Source organism: Leucoraja erinacea, chromosome 4 (genome assembly GCF_028641065.1).
Source record: "Leucoraja erinacea ecotype New England chromosome 4, Leri_hhj_1, whole genome shotgun sequence".
Taxonomy (NCBI): Eukaryota; Metazoa; Chordata; class Chondrichthyes; order Rajiformes; family Rajidae; genus Leucoraja; species Leucoraja erinaceus.
The window spans coordinates 91,442,831-91,461,616 of NC_073380.1; the positions used below are offsets into that span (position 1 = coordinate 91,442,831).

General features: G+C 42.1%; 1 protein-coding gene across 9 annotated transcripts in view; it reads left to right on the forward strand.

The window, feature by feature from the left end:
- The window catches only part of ofcc1 (orofacial cleft 1 candidate 1), a 342,172-nt gene that overhangs the window by 238,038 nt on the left and 85,348 nt on the right, over positions 1-18,786 (forward strand). For 8 of the 9 annotated variants that reach the window (XM_055634782.1, XM_055634784.1, XM_055634781.1 and 5 more), the window contains one exon: positions 14,751-14,957. The exons of the other annotated variant lie outside the window; for it this stretch is intronic. In XM_055634782.1, coding sequence (XP_055490757.1) covers positions 14,751-14,957 — 207 coding nt within the window. The remainder of the gene's footprint in view (positions 1-14,750; positions 14,958-18,786) is intronic. 9 annotated transcript variants of the gene reach the window in all.

Below are 18,786 nucleotides of genomic sequence, written 5' to 3' on the forward strand. Positions count from 1 at the left end.
AATTTGTGTCGTAATTTCTATGACGCTTTGCTGACATGTGTTAATAGTAGTTGATTGCCCTTAAGATGTTTTCACAACAGAAATCTGTAAGTGCCACATCAAAGTTTACTCAGCCAAGTAGTTTTTTCCTTGCATCCAGATAATCTGTGACCACGGGGAAACATTTGAAACTTAAGGTGGATTGTGACATTTCTTTTGGACAAATTTATCATCATTTAGAGTGGACGCGGATTCCTAATGATGAGCCTGCTTCTTGCCATTTGTATGCAAGCATTCCTCGTCCATGACATGAAGCCGGTATTGTCTTCATATCTGTCTAATCCCACATAACCTGCCCCCCCCCCAGAAGACTCTTTACCTTGCACATTCTGTTTGTAAAGACTTTGGTGATCTGCAGTGGAGAAACAAACATAAGATAATTGAATCACTATGATTTTGCAGATGTTACACAAAACTGTCATTAAGGTGGCTACATCAGGTGTGTTAACGGTTTTAACAAGAAATATGCAATGAATGCCAAACTATTCTTCTATAAAATCTACTTATAGTTCAAACTGATGCAATGAAAGATGCTGTTTGGAATTCATTTAAATGACTGACATAACACGGCGACAAGAGAACAAACCATATGACCAAGTAGCTTTTTTAAGAGACGGTTTTAACATTTTATTGAACCCCAGCTTTAATTAAAAAATAATGATCCTGCAGATTTTGAGTACATTATTAGTATTTTTATATGTAGTTTTTCGGGTATTTTTTTGAAAATGCAATTCATACAAAAGTAATGTTTACTTAGCTTTGCTCTGAATGAATTTCATTTTGAATTGTCAGTATCTCGTACGTGAGTGAATTTTCATTGTTTAGTAAACAAGGCAATATGGTAATAGAAGTACATGTCGAGAAATATAGCAGCATCAGCAATACATTCCACGGTGCCTTTAAAATTCATTACATTGACTTAAATGGAACAGAATTTTGAAGGCAGAATACTGTGTGGGGATGTTATTTTGTGATGCATTTAGCAGAAGCTATGCTAGGATGAATTTCTGAGTAGCCTTGCCTTGCTTACCCATGCAGTTGTTTCCCATTTTCTCTGTATTGCACGGGAAAGGAGAGCAAAGCAAATAGATTGAACTGCATTTGGCAAAAGTAGTTGCTATATTTTTCAGTGAAGACTGATCAAGATGAGACAATAGCTGATCAAATAGCCTGATAATGAGGGGTCAGACCATGTTCCAAAAATGTAACACAGCAAACTAAATTAAAAACAAAAAAAATTGTCCCTTTTTCCATTTCAAAATATTGCAGTGAAGCATGTTGTTAGGAATGGCTTTAAGTGTCCATCATAACACAGGTACTGGTCAACAAGCCTTTTGTTGCTGTTACTGGCTAGGTAGCCTCTTTAAGACAGATCTGCAACAAACAGTGACATTTAATCTTCGTCATAACCTTTGCTGGCTGGAGAATAAATGTATGAATATTGATTTCTCTAACTTCAAGTAACCCCAGCATTCCCTCTCTCTCTATCCCTCCTCCACCCAAGTCGTACCAGCTTCTCGTTTTCACCCAACAAACAGCTAACAATGGCCTGTTTCCTTCATCATCGTTACTTTTTTGCATACCTTTCGAATATTGATCTTTATCTCTCTACATCATCGTTTCTTGTTTCACTTTTCCCTAGCTGGACTGAAGAGGGGTCTCGACCCGAAGCGTCACCCATTCCTTCTCTCTAGAGATGTTGCCTGTCCCGCTGAGTTACTCCAGCTTTTTGCGTCTATCGTCGGTTTAAACCAGCATTTGCAGTTGCTTCCTTCACAATAAATGTTGCATTTTGACTTGTTTCTAAATCTGATTGTATCTGTAAAACTCTTTTATTTTTTCATTGTGATTTTCCCTTTTACTGTTTTCGATTCAGTTCTGCAGCCCTATTACATGTTATAAAATGCTGTCCAAATGCTTTTATTCTTTCTGGCCACATTACCTACAGGGCTTGTGTAGAGAAATGATGCTTCCCTTTCCACATTCCTGAAACTTCGTTCTCGATCAACAGGCTTCAAGTGAATATTTATTTTTAGCAGAAAATAATGAACCATGAGAACCAGCAGCTGAACAGGCATCCAAATGTGTTGAATTGAAATATCCAATATTGGTGCCTAGTGATGCCTGTCTAAATATCTGCTGGTTACTTTGGAATGGCATTGTCATTCATATAAAATCAAAGCAGAGTCTCCTTAGTGTTGCCGCACGGTTTTCCTTTCAACATCCAAATGATTAGGTATGTTTGACTGTGCTTTATTTTAAGAGCCCTCCAAAAAAATATTTTCCTTCCCAGGCATAGGCATGCAAGGCTACGTTTAATTTTAAACGAGGAGGGCAGCCACACTGGGAACATTTCTCAAACAAGGCAGGCATCCTAGCTATTTCCTGGTTGTGGACCGGTTTCAGTCTCTCGTACACTTAAGTCAAGCCAGAAGCTGGCAGGGGGAATAATGAGAGCCCCAATGTTGTTTCCAGTGCACCTGTTCTTATTTTCTCGCTGCAGACTACATTGGGACAGACTGACAGGGGTCAAAATCAGAGGATTAGTTGCAGAATTTAATGTGGGTGAAGCCTGCTGTCCATCCTGAAGGCCAGGCCACTCTGTTAGAATGACACATAAATAACCTATTATGTCCCCACCCAAGGAAATTCAAATGCACCTGCCAAATTGATAAAGCACTTGCCCAGAGGGAAACATTGTTTACATTTTCACTCTAGTCTCCTGAAAAGTGAGATACTAATTATTTTCCTTTCCTCAGAAATTAATGCCGGGTGCAATTGAAGTGCAAAAAAAAAACTCACGAGTGTCGTCATAAATGGTGATAAATATATTTTTTGTATGTTTTAATGAGACCTATGTTTACACTGCACCCTCATCACTTTCTTAATACGCAGCAGTTAGTTCATTGACTACAAAGGGAAAGGTTAAAGGAAAATGGCTGAATGCCATCGATGAATACAGAAAAAGCTTCTGCAAAGACGTATATGCAAATACATACACCAAGCTTATTTGCAATGCATCTCTACATATGGTGGTATAATGCGTTCATATATGCGCAAGGTATACACTTAAAAACTATGGCAAGAATAATATGATAACTATGTTAATTTTATTTGTCCGTGTTTGCATCTTGAGTTTTATTCTCATTTTACAAATGGGGATCAACACACAACAACAAAAGCGGATTCCACTCCCAAAGTATCAGAGTATATTAATTTCTTCTGCCGGTGTCTTTCAGTCAAATTCAGCTGCCTTTTGTAACTTCCTGCCCTCATCCATCATTTTCTATACTGAGAGTTGCAGAGGGGAGGGGCAATGCCAGGGGAATTCACACTCAACCTAGTTCCAGGACTGAGTGCTGCTCCTCAGCCCCATGGACATAGAAACATAGAAAATAGGTGCAGGAGTAGGCCATTTGGCCCTTTGAGCCTGCACTGCCATTCAATATGATCATGGCTGATCATCCAACTCAGTATCCTGTACCTGCCTTCTCTCCATACCCCCTGATTCCTTTAGCCACAAGGGCCACATCTAACTCCCTCTTAAATATAGCCAATGAACTGGCCTCAACTACCTTCTGTGGCAGAGAATTCCAGAGATTCACCACTCTCTGTGTGAAAAATGTTTTTCTCATCTCGGTCCTAAAAGATTTCCCCCTTATCCTTAAACTGTGACCCCCTGTTCTGGACTTCCCCAACATCGGGAACAATCTTCCTGCATCTAGCCTGTCCAACCCCTTAAGAATTTTGTAAGTTTCTATTAGGCATTTTACATGCCTAATTCAGGTTCAGAACGCAAAACCATGTTTAGTTCAATATCTTGCTGCAATTATTCCCCTTTGTAGTTATTCTCCGGAGAAAGGCAAGAAGTGTTGTATTGAGCTCTGCAAGGTTGCACAGGCAGCGTGCAGCACTGTTGCACGAGAATTCCTGCTGCAGTTTACAGATAGTGGATCTCCCGTGGGGCCGCTCACGGCAAATTAGATGAAACTTTCATCTCGGATGACAGGAAAATTATACTGTGCATTATTCTGCTGCTGAAGTGGAGATGGGCCCAAACAGGTTGGTTAGTTTAGGCAGTAAGGTCTAATTCCTGCATAACAGAATTCAGCTGCTGCCAGGTGAGGAAGCTTAGTCGATTGACAGACACTTGAACATTTCTGAATCCATTCAGAAAAAAAAGGCAGATCTCACAAAAGTGTGAACAGATGGAAGGACAGAGCCCAGTGATGGAAGGTGTGTGAGCAGATTTAGTTGTGGAACAAGCAGCATGGCACATTGGGTCCAGAGATGACCAAGTGCCTTCCCTTCCTAAGGATTGTACGTGGGACAATGAGAAAACCATTTAGCCTCTGGAACCTGTTGGTTGGATTTTATCTCATCCTATTTATCTGCATTAACTCTACACTCAATACCACCCTTACATCTTAGGTCTATCATAGTCAGAGGCCCACTGTGCCAGGTCCAAGTAAAGCAATCCTGCCAGTTCTTTTCTCCTGCTTTTTTTCTATGACTCAGCAAACTACTCCCTTTCAAGTACCTATCCGATTCCCTTTTGAAAGTACTGCTGAATCGCATCCCACCGTCGTCACAGATAATGAACACCAGATCACAACTACCTTCCAATGAAAAAGTTCTTCTCTAATGTCTTTTAAACAAACCTTTTGCCTCCGAGTCTACCAGATTCCCACCACTTATTTGCGTGATTTTTTTGATTTTTTTTTTGCGAATTTAACTCACAATCTTTACAATTATGCTTCCATGTTCTGCTTATGTGTCATGACAAAATATGTGGCTTCCTATGAACTGTATTATTATGTCAGAGGTTGTAAAATTGAGAGTCCACGTTATTGTTGCTCTGCTCTCGATTCACCACCAGAACCACTAGTCTGTCTCTATTTGTCAAATTCCTTCATTGCTTGAAATATTTTGATTAGCTTTGAAACGCATGAGATTCCAAGCTAGGCTTTGGAGATGTGTACTCCTACTTTAATCTTTTCATGTACACTGGCATCATTGTGAAATTTTGTTTAACCCTCTCAAAGGTTATTACAGCAAAATACAATATTCTATATAGGCTTGAACACTAGAATGGAACAACGAGTTCCTTCCTTTTGTGCTTCAGCTTCCTTGAGTTAAATTCCATCTGCCTCGTTGGGTGACTTTTCCTCATGCTCACCAGCTTTCATCAGTTCCTGTATATAGGCTCCCAAATCTCACTGCTTTACACAGTGACCTAAGTCATGACCTAATTTAGTGAAGGCACAAGTGCAAGGGGGCTATTGGCTAATGTCTGTTGCTGCACAGTTACTGCAGATCAGAGATTACTATATTATTTTACAGTCATTTTTGCGATCTGAGCAATCTGGGCAAGACCATTTGCTTGCCTATCTCTAAATTTACAAACAAATGGATTGTTCGACTATTTCTGGGACGTTTAAGGATCAGTCACTCAGGTTGAAGACCAGACCAGGCAAAGACATGAGATTTTCGGCACTCAAGAGCACCAGGATTTAACAATGAAACAATAGTTTCCTGGTTCAACACTAGTTGGTAGTTTATTTTTGGCTCCTAATTCCAGACTTAACTGAATCTAAACTCACAGCTGCTAGGAGGGATGTGTACCAATGGTGTAAGTTTTCCAGATTTATACTGGTGATTTAACCACTGCATCAACACTATACCCATGACATACTTTTGACATGAATTATTCACTCACTGGACAATTGGGAAGGCAAAGGGTTAGTTCAATATTTAGGATAATCATCTTCTGGTAGAAGTATTAGTACTCTGCAGCAGTTAAATTGAGTGGTCTACTTGTGCAAAATAGAAAAACCAACCAGCATCTGAGCCCTTGGAAATATACAGATATGTAAATGCTGGTATACAAAAAAAGAAAAAAGACACAAAGTGGGTCCAGCGATGCTAACTGACCCACCAGTTACTCCAGCACCTTTAAGCTGTAAGTCTGTGACACCTCTCAGAGGAGTCCGCTGTTATTTCCCCACGGTCAGAAGGAGAACTTGCAAAGTCTGCACAGATAGCACCCAAAGGTGAAGATTTCATTTCAATTTTGATTACAATTTCCCCTTGATTTTCATGTCGCAATTACTGATTCCCCCCCCCCCCCATTGATTTCTAGTAAAGCTCAATTGACGAGTTTGATCAATATATAAACGGGGGGTTTGTTTTTGGCTAATAACATAGAAACATAGAAACATAGAAATTAGGTGCAGGAGTAGGCCATTCGGCCCTTCGAGCCTGCACCGCCATTCAATATGATCATGGCTGATCATCCAACTCAGTATCCCGTACCTGCCTTCTCTCCATACCCTCTGATCCCCTTGGCCACAAGGGCCACATCTAACTCCCTCTTAAGTATAGCCAATGAACTGGCCTCAACTACCCTCTGTGGCAGAGAGTTCCAGAGATTCACCACTCTCTGTGTGAAAAAAGTTCTCCTCATCTCGGTTTTAAAGGATTTCCCCCTTATGCTTAAGCTGTGACCCCTTGTCCTGGACTTCCCCAACATCGGGAACAATCTTCCTGCATCTAGCCTGTCCAACCCCTTAAGAATTTTGTAAGTTTCTATAAGATCCCCTCTCAATCTCCTAAATTCTAGAGAGTATAAACCAAGTCTATCCAGTCTTCAATGTTTTCATAAAGCTCATGATGGTGCACGAATGATCTTTCCAATTTCCAAGTTCCTGCTCTTAATTCTCTTGTGTGGTCTGCCACTCTGAATTAAGTCATGAGTAGGGTTTAATTAGGATATTGTTGCATTTCGCACATCACTAAACATGACTTGACTTGACTTGACTTGACCTTGCCAAGGGAAAGCAAGGGCGCAGACGTCCACAGACACCTGAAAAGTATGAGGTGTGTGTACATTCACCCCTATAACATCAAGGATGCATGCTAGTTGCTCTTCAAGAGTTGGCAAGTTTGAATTCCAACCTGTCCATTCATTTCCAAAAATTGGTGATGCATGGTTTACATTAATGCATGTCTGGTAAATTGTTGTTGCACAAGTCGTTCCTAAAGTTTTATTTATGGAACGTTTGAGATTTCAAGAGCTTTTTATCTCCGACTGTCATATTTCACCCAGGAGAGTAATAGGAGACAAGACGTTTCTAACTTTACAGAGAAGAAAATATTTACTCTCAGACCTTTTGCAAATATGTGATAACTAAAGATAAATTTTCCTTTCAAAACAGCTTTAAATATTTTTCTATCTAATTGATCAACAGATATTGAGTAGAAATGTGTCTTTCTTTGCACTTAGCTTAAAGGTAATGCCTGTGCATTGTACTCCTGATCCCAGGAGACTGAATGTTTCCTCTCTCAACCTTAAGCCTCTGATGCAGAGTGCTAGCCTCTTTGTTAGTTCCGACCCATCTCATCCACACTTGCTAAGACTCTGTTGCCTCCCGAGCCTGTCCACAGGCTCCACTGAACCTAATGAAACTATTTTTGAATGTATAGTTTAATATGCATCCAGTCACTCACACATTTCTACCCATTATATTACACAGGTGGTGCGAAGTTACATTGGACCTAAGGCTGTGGAATTTCCTCCCTCTTTTGTCTTATGTATTTTCTTCAAGATTCTCCTGAAAGCTCATAAGATATAGGAGCAGATTTAGGTCATTCGACCCATCAAGTGTACTCCGCCATTAAATCTAATCCCTCTCAGCCCCATTCTCCTGCCTTCTCCCCTTGACCCCTGACACCCATCTAAATGCTCCCTATTCCTCCCACCCATCATGCGGCAATATTTTTGTTCATTTTGTTACTTCATTATCAGTTACTACAAGGCTCTTCAATATGTCATAAATGGGTAGCTTGGCATAGAAGTCGCTACCTCAGTTTCAGCAACCCAGGTTTAATCTTGACCTCTGGTGTTTTCTGTGGAGTTTGCACGTTCTCCCTATGACTACGCTGGTTTTCTCCGGGTTCGCTAGTTTCCTGCCACATCTCAAAGCTATGATGGTTGCTATGTTAATAGGCTCCTTTAAATGTCCCTGCTATATATGTGAAGGGTAGAACCTGGATTAGCACTTCCTTAGTGGGGGGGGGGGGGGGGGGGGGGGGGGGGGTTGGGTGAATATGGGAAAGTGTAATTGTGAATGGTTGTGAATCAGTGATCTGAATGGCCTTTTTCTGTGCTGTATCACTCTGACTCTTAAACAAACATTTGAAGCATAGCCATGTAAGGAAATGTTAGGAGAGGGGTCCTAATGCTTGGTCAAATAGATAATTCATAAGGAGCATCATAAGGAAAGAGAGAGAGGGGGGCGGTGGGGGGGGGGGGGGGGGGGGATGCCTTAGCCTTAGGCCCAAGCAGCTGTTGGTTGACGTTATTGATCTACCTCATAAAATATATGTTGATGGGTAGATGGATAGATAGATAGACGATAGGTAAACTGACAGACAGATGTAAAATGATATTTTCCTGAAAGGGGAGGCCAGGCAAAATGAAGAGGTCTGTAACTTTTCATCAGTCTCACGCAGATTTGAACAACTGGGGACAGATTAATGGAAGCCTAGAAAACAAATCCTTTTACGTTATTGACTGGAGATGTAGTTTAAGGGGGGTAAATTGTGCCTAAATAACAAATAGCAATGGTATCTACCATGTTCCATCTTCTCCAATGAACACATTCATGACTTTGCACTATTATATGCCATATAATGAAAGCCCTTTGAAAGGAATTACAAAACATATTGTAAACAAGACAATTATAGCTACTGAACACATGCTCTCATTCATAATGATTTAATTAAGTTTGTATATTGCTAGGTAATTGATTGTTTTCGCGTTCATGTTTCCTCTTTCCTGCTGGAATCCAAAACACTTTGCTTATGTCCTTGTTTCTGAGAGTTGGATACACACTTTGTACAGAATTGAGGCTGATTTAGTTGTTAGGATTGGAGTTCGATGTAAATATATCAGATTAAGCAAAATGTTGCACATCTCTGAAGACAGCAGCCTGTTAGTGTCCAGAAAGTAACTCAAAAGGTTCAAGTGAATGAGACGAACACATAGCAAAGAGAAATTCTGACAACTTGCATTTAATGTTGAAAATGGTGGGAGCGTTCAGTTATGAGGGTTTTAATCTCTTGCAGTCAATGAGCTAAGGAAGTTCTAATACGCGGAACTATTCAACTTAGCTTGATCTCTTGCCTGTCAAACTATGTCGTGCAAATATAATCAAACCTATGCACTGGATATTCACGTACGTATATTGTTATATCATCACAGATGATCAGTGGATTATTTCCAACTATATTTATTTGTTCAAAAATATACTGCCACAGGTTCAGCACAAGGAACTGCAAATGGGAGAATCATGAGCAAAAAGCACAAAATTGCTGGAGTAGCTCAGTGGGTCAGGCAGCATTTCTGGAGACAATGGATTGGCAACATTTTGGATCGGGACCCTTCTTCAGACTCTTTCACACTGCCATTTGGAAAGATAAAGATCCAGAGAGGTTAGAAATCCAACGTCCATGAGGAGGATGAATGTTGGAGACATGAAACGGGGTCGTGTGAGATGAGGGCTCCCAGCCAGAGAAAAGCCCTGAGACAGAGGCGATGGAAGAAGAGAACATCATGGCGAGCTTGGAATCAGATCCAAAATTGAATGCAACATCTCCAAGTTTGCGGATGACACAAAGCTGGGGGACAGTGTTAGCTGTGAGGAGTATGCTATGAGGCTGCAAGGTGACTTGGATAGGCTGGGTGAGTGGGCAAATGAATGCAGATGCAGTATAATGTGGATAAATGTGAAGTTATCCACTTTGGTGGCAAAAACAGGAAAGTAGACTATTATCTAAATGGTGGCCGATTAGGAAAAGGGGAGATACAACGAGACCTGGGTGTCATGGTACACCAGTCATTGAAAGTGGGCATGCAGGTGCAGCAGTCAGTGAAGAAAGCGAATGGTGTGTTAGCATTCATAGCAAAAGGATTTGAGTATAGGAGCAGGGGGTTCTACTGCAGTTGTACAGGGTCTTGGTGCGACCACACCTGGAGTGTACAGTTTTGGTCTCCAAATCTGAGGAAAGACATTCTTGCCATAGAGGGAGTACAAAGAAGGTTACCAGACTGATTCCTGGGATGTCCGGACTTTCATATGAAGAAAGACTGGATAGACACGGCTTGTACTCGCTAGAATTTAGGAGATTGAGGGGGGATCTTATAGAAACGTACGAAATTCTTAAGGGGTTGGACAGGCTAGATGCAGGAAGATTGTTCCCGATGTTGTGGAAGTCCAGGACAAGGGGTCACAGTTAAGGAAATCCTTTAGGACTGAGATGAGAAAAACATTTTTCACACAGAGAGTTGTAAATCTCTGGAACTATCTGCCACAGAAGGTAGTTGAGGCCAGTTCATTGGCTATATTTAAGAGGGAGTTAGATGTGGTCCTTGTGGCTAAAGGGATCGGGGGTATGGAGAGAAGGCAGGTACAGGATACTGAGTTGGATGATCAGCCATGATCATATTGAATGGCGATGCAGGCTCGAAGGGCCGAATAGCCTACTGCTGCACCTAATTTCTATGTTTCTAAAACATCGCCTATCCATGTCCCCCAGAGAAGCTGCTTGAACTGCTGAGTTACTCCAGCACTTCCTATATTTTGATGGAGGAATTAATTGGGTCAGGAAACATCTGTAGAGGGTAATTGAACAGACGACGTTTTGAGTTGGGTCTCATTCTCTTTCTCTCATTTATGCTTTGTGCTTGTGATTCTAGCATATTCAGTCCCTTGTGTATACTTTTATTTGTTGAGTGTAGAATTGTATGGAGCAGATAAGAGGTGATTTGATCTATGTCCAACTTTTTTTGTGAGCCAACATCTGCAGTTCCTTGCTTCTCCAATGATACTGCCCTGGTTATTCTGTATATCCCTAGAAACATAGCAAATAGGTGCAGGAGGAGGCCATTCAGCCCTTCGAGCCAGCACCGCCATTCATTGTGATCATGGCTGATCGTCCCCAATCAATAACCTGTACCTGCCTTCTTCCCATATCCCTTGATTCCACTAGCCCCTAGAGCTCTATCTAACTCTCTCTTAAATCCATCCAGGGATTTGGCCTCCACTGCCCTCTGTGGCAGGGAATTCCACAAATTCACAACTCTCTGGGTAAAAAAGTTTTTTCTCATCTCAGTCTTAAATGGCCTCCCCTGTATTCTAAGTGGTCCTGGTTCTGGAATCGCCCAACATTGGGAACATTTTTCCTGCATCTAGCTTGTCCAGTCCTTTTATAATTTCATATGTTTCTGGACTCATCCTTCTTATACTATATACTATATACTTTTGATTATTCATACTGAATCTGCTTCCACCTTCTTTAAGCCAAATCATTACATTTCAAAATAGCCGGTAGCCGTGATAGCCTTACTAATGAAGTGAAGTTTCTATCATCATAGCAAATAATTATAAATTCTGCTGAGCTTGCTTGGAGGCAACTTTTTGTTTGGACATTGTGTACAATCTGGCATGGTAAGAACCACCTGTTGACATTGAAAAAGCAGAAGAACATAGAAAATAAGAGCATGATTCAGCCCTTTTTAGTTTAGAGATATAGCATGTAAATAGGCCCACCAAGTCCAAGTCAACTATCGATTATCTGTTCACATTAGTTCCAGGTTATTCTTCACGTAGTACAGATTAGGGGCAATTTTTACAGAAGACAATTAGCCTACAAACCTGCATGTCTTTGTGATATGCAAGGAACTGGAGCACCCTGAGAAAACCCATGCGCTCACAGGGAGAATGTACAAACTCCACACAGACAGCACCTGTAGTCAGGATAAAATCCAATTGTTTGGCGCTCTACTGCAGTGCCACTGTGCTGTTCTTTGAGCCTGATCAATACCACCACGGCTGATCATCCACTTCAGTATCCTGTTCCTACCTCTGCCACATCCTTTAAACCTTTTAGCTTTAAGAAAAATATCTACCACTTTTCAGAACATATTTAATAATTTGGTCTCCACACGCTTCTCTGGTAGAGACTGCCACAGATTCCCCAAACCTGGGTTAAGAAATTTAACCTGATCTCTGTTCTACATGGTATACCCTGTATCATGAAGATAAAATTCAGGTTCTGGATTCTTCGGCCATGGGGAATATTCTCCCTGAATTTGCTCAGATTATCCTGTTGGAATTATGCAGTTTGCTGTCGTTCTTCTATACACTGGTGAATGTAGGCCTAACTACTAACCTAATAGTTCATTTTACATTCCATTCCAGGAATGTGTGTGGTAAACATTTGCTGTGCCAACTCTACAAAAAGAGCATCTTTCCTCAGATACGGAGACCAAACCTGCATGCAAAATTCCAGATGTGGTAGAAATTTAAAAAAAACTGGAGATTTTGCAGCATTCTGAGAGGTTTAATTCCAGATGTGATCACAACAAGGTCATATATAGCTGTAGCAAGTCATCCTTGCTCCAGGACTTAAACGCTTTTGCAATGAAGGTCAATATACCATTTGCTTTCCTAACTGGATACTGCACATGAATGGGAAGAAGGATCTTGAGCCGAAACGTCACCCATTCCTTCTCTCTAGAGATACTGCCTGTCCCACTGAGTTACTCCAGCATTTTGTGTCTACTGCACATGAATCTTTGCTCTCAGCGACTGTTGTGCACAGACACCCAGGTCTTATGTAGAGGACAAATCTTGCTGGGCCAAGCTTCTCTGTAATGCAGTGGAACTGCAGTAACAAGGTCGCAATTGCAAAACACCTGTCAGCCCTCGACAGCTGGCAAAGCCAAACATCCAACTTCACGTACTGCAAAATCTTTCATTGTTTTGAAGTTACTTCCCCCTTGGCTCCTCATCCTTTGCCCTGAGTCTCTAATGAAATCAGTGGGTTCTCACATTATGTATTATATGTGACTGGCATAAGATCCAGGTGGTGATTCTACAAAGGAAATCCAGGCTATGGAGGCAAGACTGGGAAGTAGGGATGACTAACGTATTTGATTCTCTGAATCTGCCAATTTTTATGTTTCACTGGACCAAGTTGGACCCGTTGTGTCCCATCCCCTCAACACACGGTTGCGAGGGGGGGTGAGGGGCAGCCTGCGGCGTCACACACATACTAACCCCCCCCTCCCCCCCACACACACACTACCATCGCACACACACACAAACACTAACCACCTTGATATTATATTAATATTATTAATTTGCTCCTTTTACCCCATCCCCGCCCTATCCACTCACGCATAGCTCCCAACTCAAGTGTTTCAGTTATGAGAAACTGGAGAAGCTGGGTCAGTTTTCCTTGTGAGATTAACAGAGAACATAATTGATGTTTTAAACATTTTGAAGGTTTAGTTAGGTAGATCTTTCCTCATTTCAGAAGAAGATAAAACAAGAGCTCATAGATTTAAGGTAAGGGGTAAAAGATTTAGAGGTGACCTTTCTCACTCAGGGAGTGGTGATTATCTGGAATACACTGCCAGAGAGTGGCGGCTGTAGAGTCGCTGACAGTATTTAAAATGAGCCTGGACGAGCACTAAAATCACCTAGGCATATGAGCCGACTGCTGGGAGATGAGATTAATATGAATGGATACCCACTGGTTGCCATGGACATGGTGGGCCAAATGGCCTCTTTCCATGGTGCATGACTCTGTGACTTAAATAGGTCAATGTTGTCAATTCCATTTGGAATTAGACATTGAAATCAGACCCAAAGTTGCTGTGATCTTTTACCACTGCTCAACCAAACACGTTTTTTAAAGCATGACCAAGACATTTCAGCCAAGAGGGAACAGAGATTTTTGAAACAGGAATCTTTACAGTGGCAAGGATTCAAATGTTTTCAGCCTTTTATTTATTGAAACATTTTTGTAGTTGATGAAATCAGTTTCATTGATCGCACTTTTCATGCATTTGCTGCTATTCTTCATTGTTCACAACGTTAGGTGGAACAAAGGTACTTTGTCCAGTTGTACAGAAAGTGCTCAATCAGGCACCTCAACATCCCCCTGTGAAAGCCAACAGACTCCTATAAATACATTACCTATGAAACGAGAGCCCAGACAAGTAGCACTTTCAGCGCTAATCCCCAAACATGTTTATAGAAAAGTCGTATACTAAAAGAAACTTAACTTGGAATTTTGGGAGCCAGCACTACATCAAACAAGCTGGCAAAATACTAACTTGTTACTACTTGCTTTCATTGTCAGTTATTATTAATTCATTTTTGCAGTGGAAGGATGATTTTTCAATGGCTTGTCAACATTCATTAAGAAAATATTTTGTGGTTTTTCACTAGCTGTGACGATACAGCTTGGCCTTGTGGATAACACATCCTCTGAAGAAGGTCTTTGACCACATCTCTTAATTGAGGCAAGGGCTCTCCATTTACTTTGTTGCTGTAAAACGATGTCAAGTGCTGCACTTCCACTGAACTTGGGAATTGCTGACATGCAACACTCATTAGAAAAGCCATTGAACTCAGCATCTCCCCACTTCCTTACTTTGCACAACTCAATGGAATGTATGCCAAGTGCTTTAAGCTGTAAAATAGTAAATTACAATAATTTGATGTAGATATGTGCTACAAACTTGCTGCTATTTGAATGAGCTTTGCAAATAGGATGTGCCTATGAACAGTGACTAATCAAACTCAAATGGGCGGGGAGGGGGGTTGTGGGGGGGGGGGTCTTCTTTATCTCACTAGGTGGCAGTGTATGACTACATCAGGAATAATGATCTCATCGCGTGCTCGTCCCAAGGCTGCAGACCTCAGGAGCAAAATGAAACACCTGGATCATTGCCTGGCCGGAGAGATATCACCACTCATGTGTCCATCTACATTAGACACCTCAACGACATACAAGAGCTGTACAGGCATTTCCATCGGCTGCCTGATGGTGCCATTGTTGAGGTATTTACAGAAATGATATTTTATATTCTTATATTAAAAACGATTTGAAATTGAAGCATAAGAAGTTAAACTTTGTAGTGCCTCATCTCCACGCAGTTGTTTAATCCTTATTTTCTATCCCCTTACACATTATCTTGATAAAAGCACAATTGAATGAAAATGACATAGAAACATAGAAGCATAGAAATTAGGTGCAGGAGTAGGCCATTCGGCCCTTCGAGCCTGCACCGCCATTCAATATGATCATGGCTGATCATCCAACTCAGTATCCCATACCTGCCTTCTCTCCATACCCCCTGATCCCCTTAGCCACAAGGGCCACATCTAACTCCCTCTTAAATATAGCCAATGAACTGGCCTCAACTACCCTCTGTGGCAGAGAGTTCCAGAGATTCACCACTCTCTGTGTGAAAAAACGTTCTTCTCATCTCGTTTTTAATGGATTTCCCCCTTATCCTTAAGCTGGACCCCTTGTCCTGGACTTCCCTAACATCGGGAACAATCTTCCTGCATCTAGCCTGTCCAACCCCTTAAGAATTTTGTAAGTTTCTATAAGATCCCCTCTCAATCTCCTAAATTCTAGAGAGTATAAACCAAGTCTATCCAATCTTTCTTCATAAGACAGTCCTGACATCCCAGGAATCAGTCTGGTGAACCTTCTCTGCACTCCCTCTATGGCAATAATGTCCTTCCTCAGATTTGGAGACCAAAACTGTACGCAATACTCCAGGTGTGGTCTCACCAAGACCCTGTACAATTGCAGTAGAACCTCCCTGCTCCTATATGATTGTCAAGTGACACAAATAACCCTCTTTTTGTGCTCAAAAGAATATCTTCTGCAATTCTTGTTGTAGTTCCTCACCAATTCATCTCCATTCCCTTTTCTGAACAGTAATGTGTTTATATTGATTCTCAACTGCAAATTGTTATACGTTTTGTGCTTTTCGTTTATCAGTGTTGAAATGCTGCAACACCACTCCATACCTAAGACTACAGCACAGATTTTTATCTTTGGCAATAAATCAGCCATACAATCTGCCGCCATGAATTTCCATTTATCTAAATATTTGTTTATAGTTGCTCAGGCATGGACGAGGGAATCTGGGCACTTAAAGAGCGCTGTAGCTTTGTGAGACACAGAAATTAAAAAGTGGTTGAGGTTCTGAGTGCAGAAACCTCCTGCCACTGCAGCCCACCCTAATGCGTACTTAAAGAGCCAAGGCAACTTAGTGTTGCTTCCCCTTGCTGCGGCCTGTCCACATCTTCTATACTATTACTAAAACTCTCATCTTGACCACTTCCAGTCTGCGTTGTAATTAAATGTGCGCAAAAACGGTACCATATATCGCTAGGATTTTTTCGCCACCTTACTCACCGTGCTCCTCTACTCCAAGGCACCAAGTTTTGTTCTGATCGGTGAAATATGAGAAAAGTTACGAAGGTTTAAAAAATCGTAAGATCAGCAGATTGGTCTCCTCGCCTGTCAGTCACGATGACGGTAACGCCTCTTACGGCAACCGCTGGAGAATAAAGCCACGGAGGCGGGGCTGAGTAAACAAGCCATGCTAATTGAGCCCACAAGAGTGGAGTCGGGAAAGCCGCAGTGTGGAGTCAGGATAACCTCTGTGTTGAGGGGAAAAGCCGCTGTGTGAAGTTGGGTAAGCAACTGTGTGGAGTCAGGAAAGCCGCTGTGTGGAGTTGGGAAAGCCGCTATGTGGAGTCGGGAGGTGCTGTCTGGTGCCGCGGACGGTGGCCGCTAAATGGAGTCCCTCCCCCCCACAATTGATTATGCTGGTGGTCTTACCATGGTAGCGCAAAGTGTAGATTTAGTCAACGGAAGGGAGGTTGGTTTGTGTGATGGTCTGGGTTACGCCCACAACTCTTCAATTTCTTACGGTCTTGGATGGGGCTGTTCCCAAACCAAGCTGTGATGCATCCCAATAAAATGCTTTCAGATGTCACATCTGACGAAGTTGGGGAGAGTTGTTGGGGACATGCTGAATTTCCTAAGCCATTGAAGGAAGTAGAGGCATTTTTGTGCTTTCTTGGCCATAGCTTTAATGTGGCTGCTCCAGGACAAATTGCTGGTGATATTTGTTCCTAAGAACCTGAAGCTTTCAACTCCTCCCTCATATTTCTACTTCGGAACCATTAATGTATTCATTTTGTACTACTTCACTTCCTGAAGTCAATGGCAATGTCTTGTTGGCATTGAGGGAGAGATTGTTGTTGTGGCAACAGGTTACGAGGTTCTCAATCCCCTTCCTGTACTACATTTTGTCATTATTTGATATCTGGTCCACTATGGTGATGTCATCTGTGAACGTGTACATTGAGTTGGATTGGTATTTAGTGGCACTGTCATGAATGTATAAGGAGTATATTAGGAAGCTGAGATTGCATCCTCGTGGGGCACCAGTGTTGAAGATTATTGTAGAGGATGATTTGTCACCAATCTTCGCTGATTGTGGTCTGTTGGCCAGGAAGTCGAGGATCTAATGCAGAGGGGGGTTCCATGAGTTTGGCGATGAGCTTGGTGAGGATCATGGTATTGAAAGCAGAGCCTTCTAATAGGAGCCCGATGTAGGTGTCCTTCTCATCCAGGTGTTCCAGGGTGGAATGTCGGGACAGGGATGAATGGCATCAGCCAGGCAACTGTTGTGGCGGTAGGCGAATCATAGTTGTTTGATAGGCTGGATTTAATGTGTGCTATAATCAGCCTCTCGAAGCTCTTCACAATGGTGGATGTCAAGGCCACTGAACAGTAGGCAATAAGGCTTGAGATCTTGCTTTTCTTTGGCACCGGGATGATAATGGCCTTCTTGAAGCAGATGGGTACCTCACAATGGAGTAGGGAGACATTAAAGATGTCTGTGTGCACGCACGTTAGTCGGTCCACACAGTCCCGAAGGACATGGCCAGGGACTGCATCCAGGTCAGTTGCTTTCCATGGATTCAGTCTCGGGAAGGCCGATGTACCTTCTGCAATTGTTGTCATTGCCCTGTTGGCCTTCTGCTCAAAGCAGCCACAGAACGCATTGTTTATCGGGGAAGGTCACAATATCATCAGCAATGCTGCCTCATTTCGCTTTGCAGACAGTTGTGGTATTCAGACCCTGCCATGTTTGACGGGTGTCTGAGTGAACATACTAGGACTCACAGCATTGTCTCTTGGCATTCCTGATGGTTTTGCTAAGATCTAGTAACATTTCTTGTACCATTCGGGATCGTTTGACTTGAATACAGCGGTCATGACCTTCACCGTGGGAATTTACCTCACGATTCATCCACGGTTTCCAGTTGGGGAACACACGGATTGTCTTGGCACATTCCTCTAAGCACTTGATGGTGAAGTCAGTCACGGCAGTGGTGTGATCATTCAGTGTTTAAGAAGGAACCGCAGATGCTGGAAAATCGAAGGTACACAAAAATGCTGGAGAAGCAAACGTTGCTTATCTCCATCGCTCCATAGATGATGCTGCACCCGTTGAGTTTCTCCAGCATTTTTGTGTACCGTGTGATCATTCAGGATTGGCCGCATATTCACTGAATATGGACCAGTCCAGAGACTCAAAGCAGTCACGTGGGATGTCATTGTTTTCCACAGACCGGTATTAAACAACGTTGCGTACCGATCTTTCCGTTTTAGTTTTTGTTTGTAGGCAGGGAGTAAAAGCACAGTTAGATGATCAGATTTCCTGAAATGTGGCTGTGGAATGGAGCTATGGGTGTTTTTTATGGATGTGGAGCAGTGGTCGTGAGCGTTCTGGCCCTTGGTGGGACGAGAGACGCTGATGGTATTTTGTTGGTACGCTTTTGAGGTTGGCCT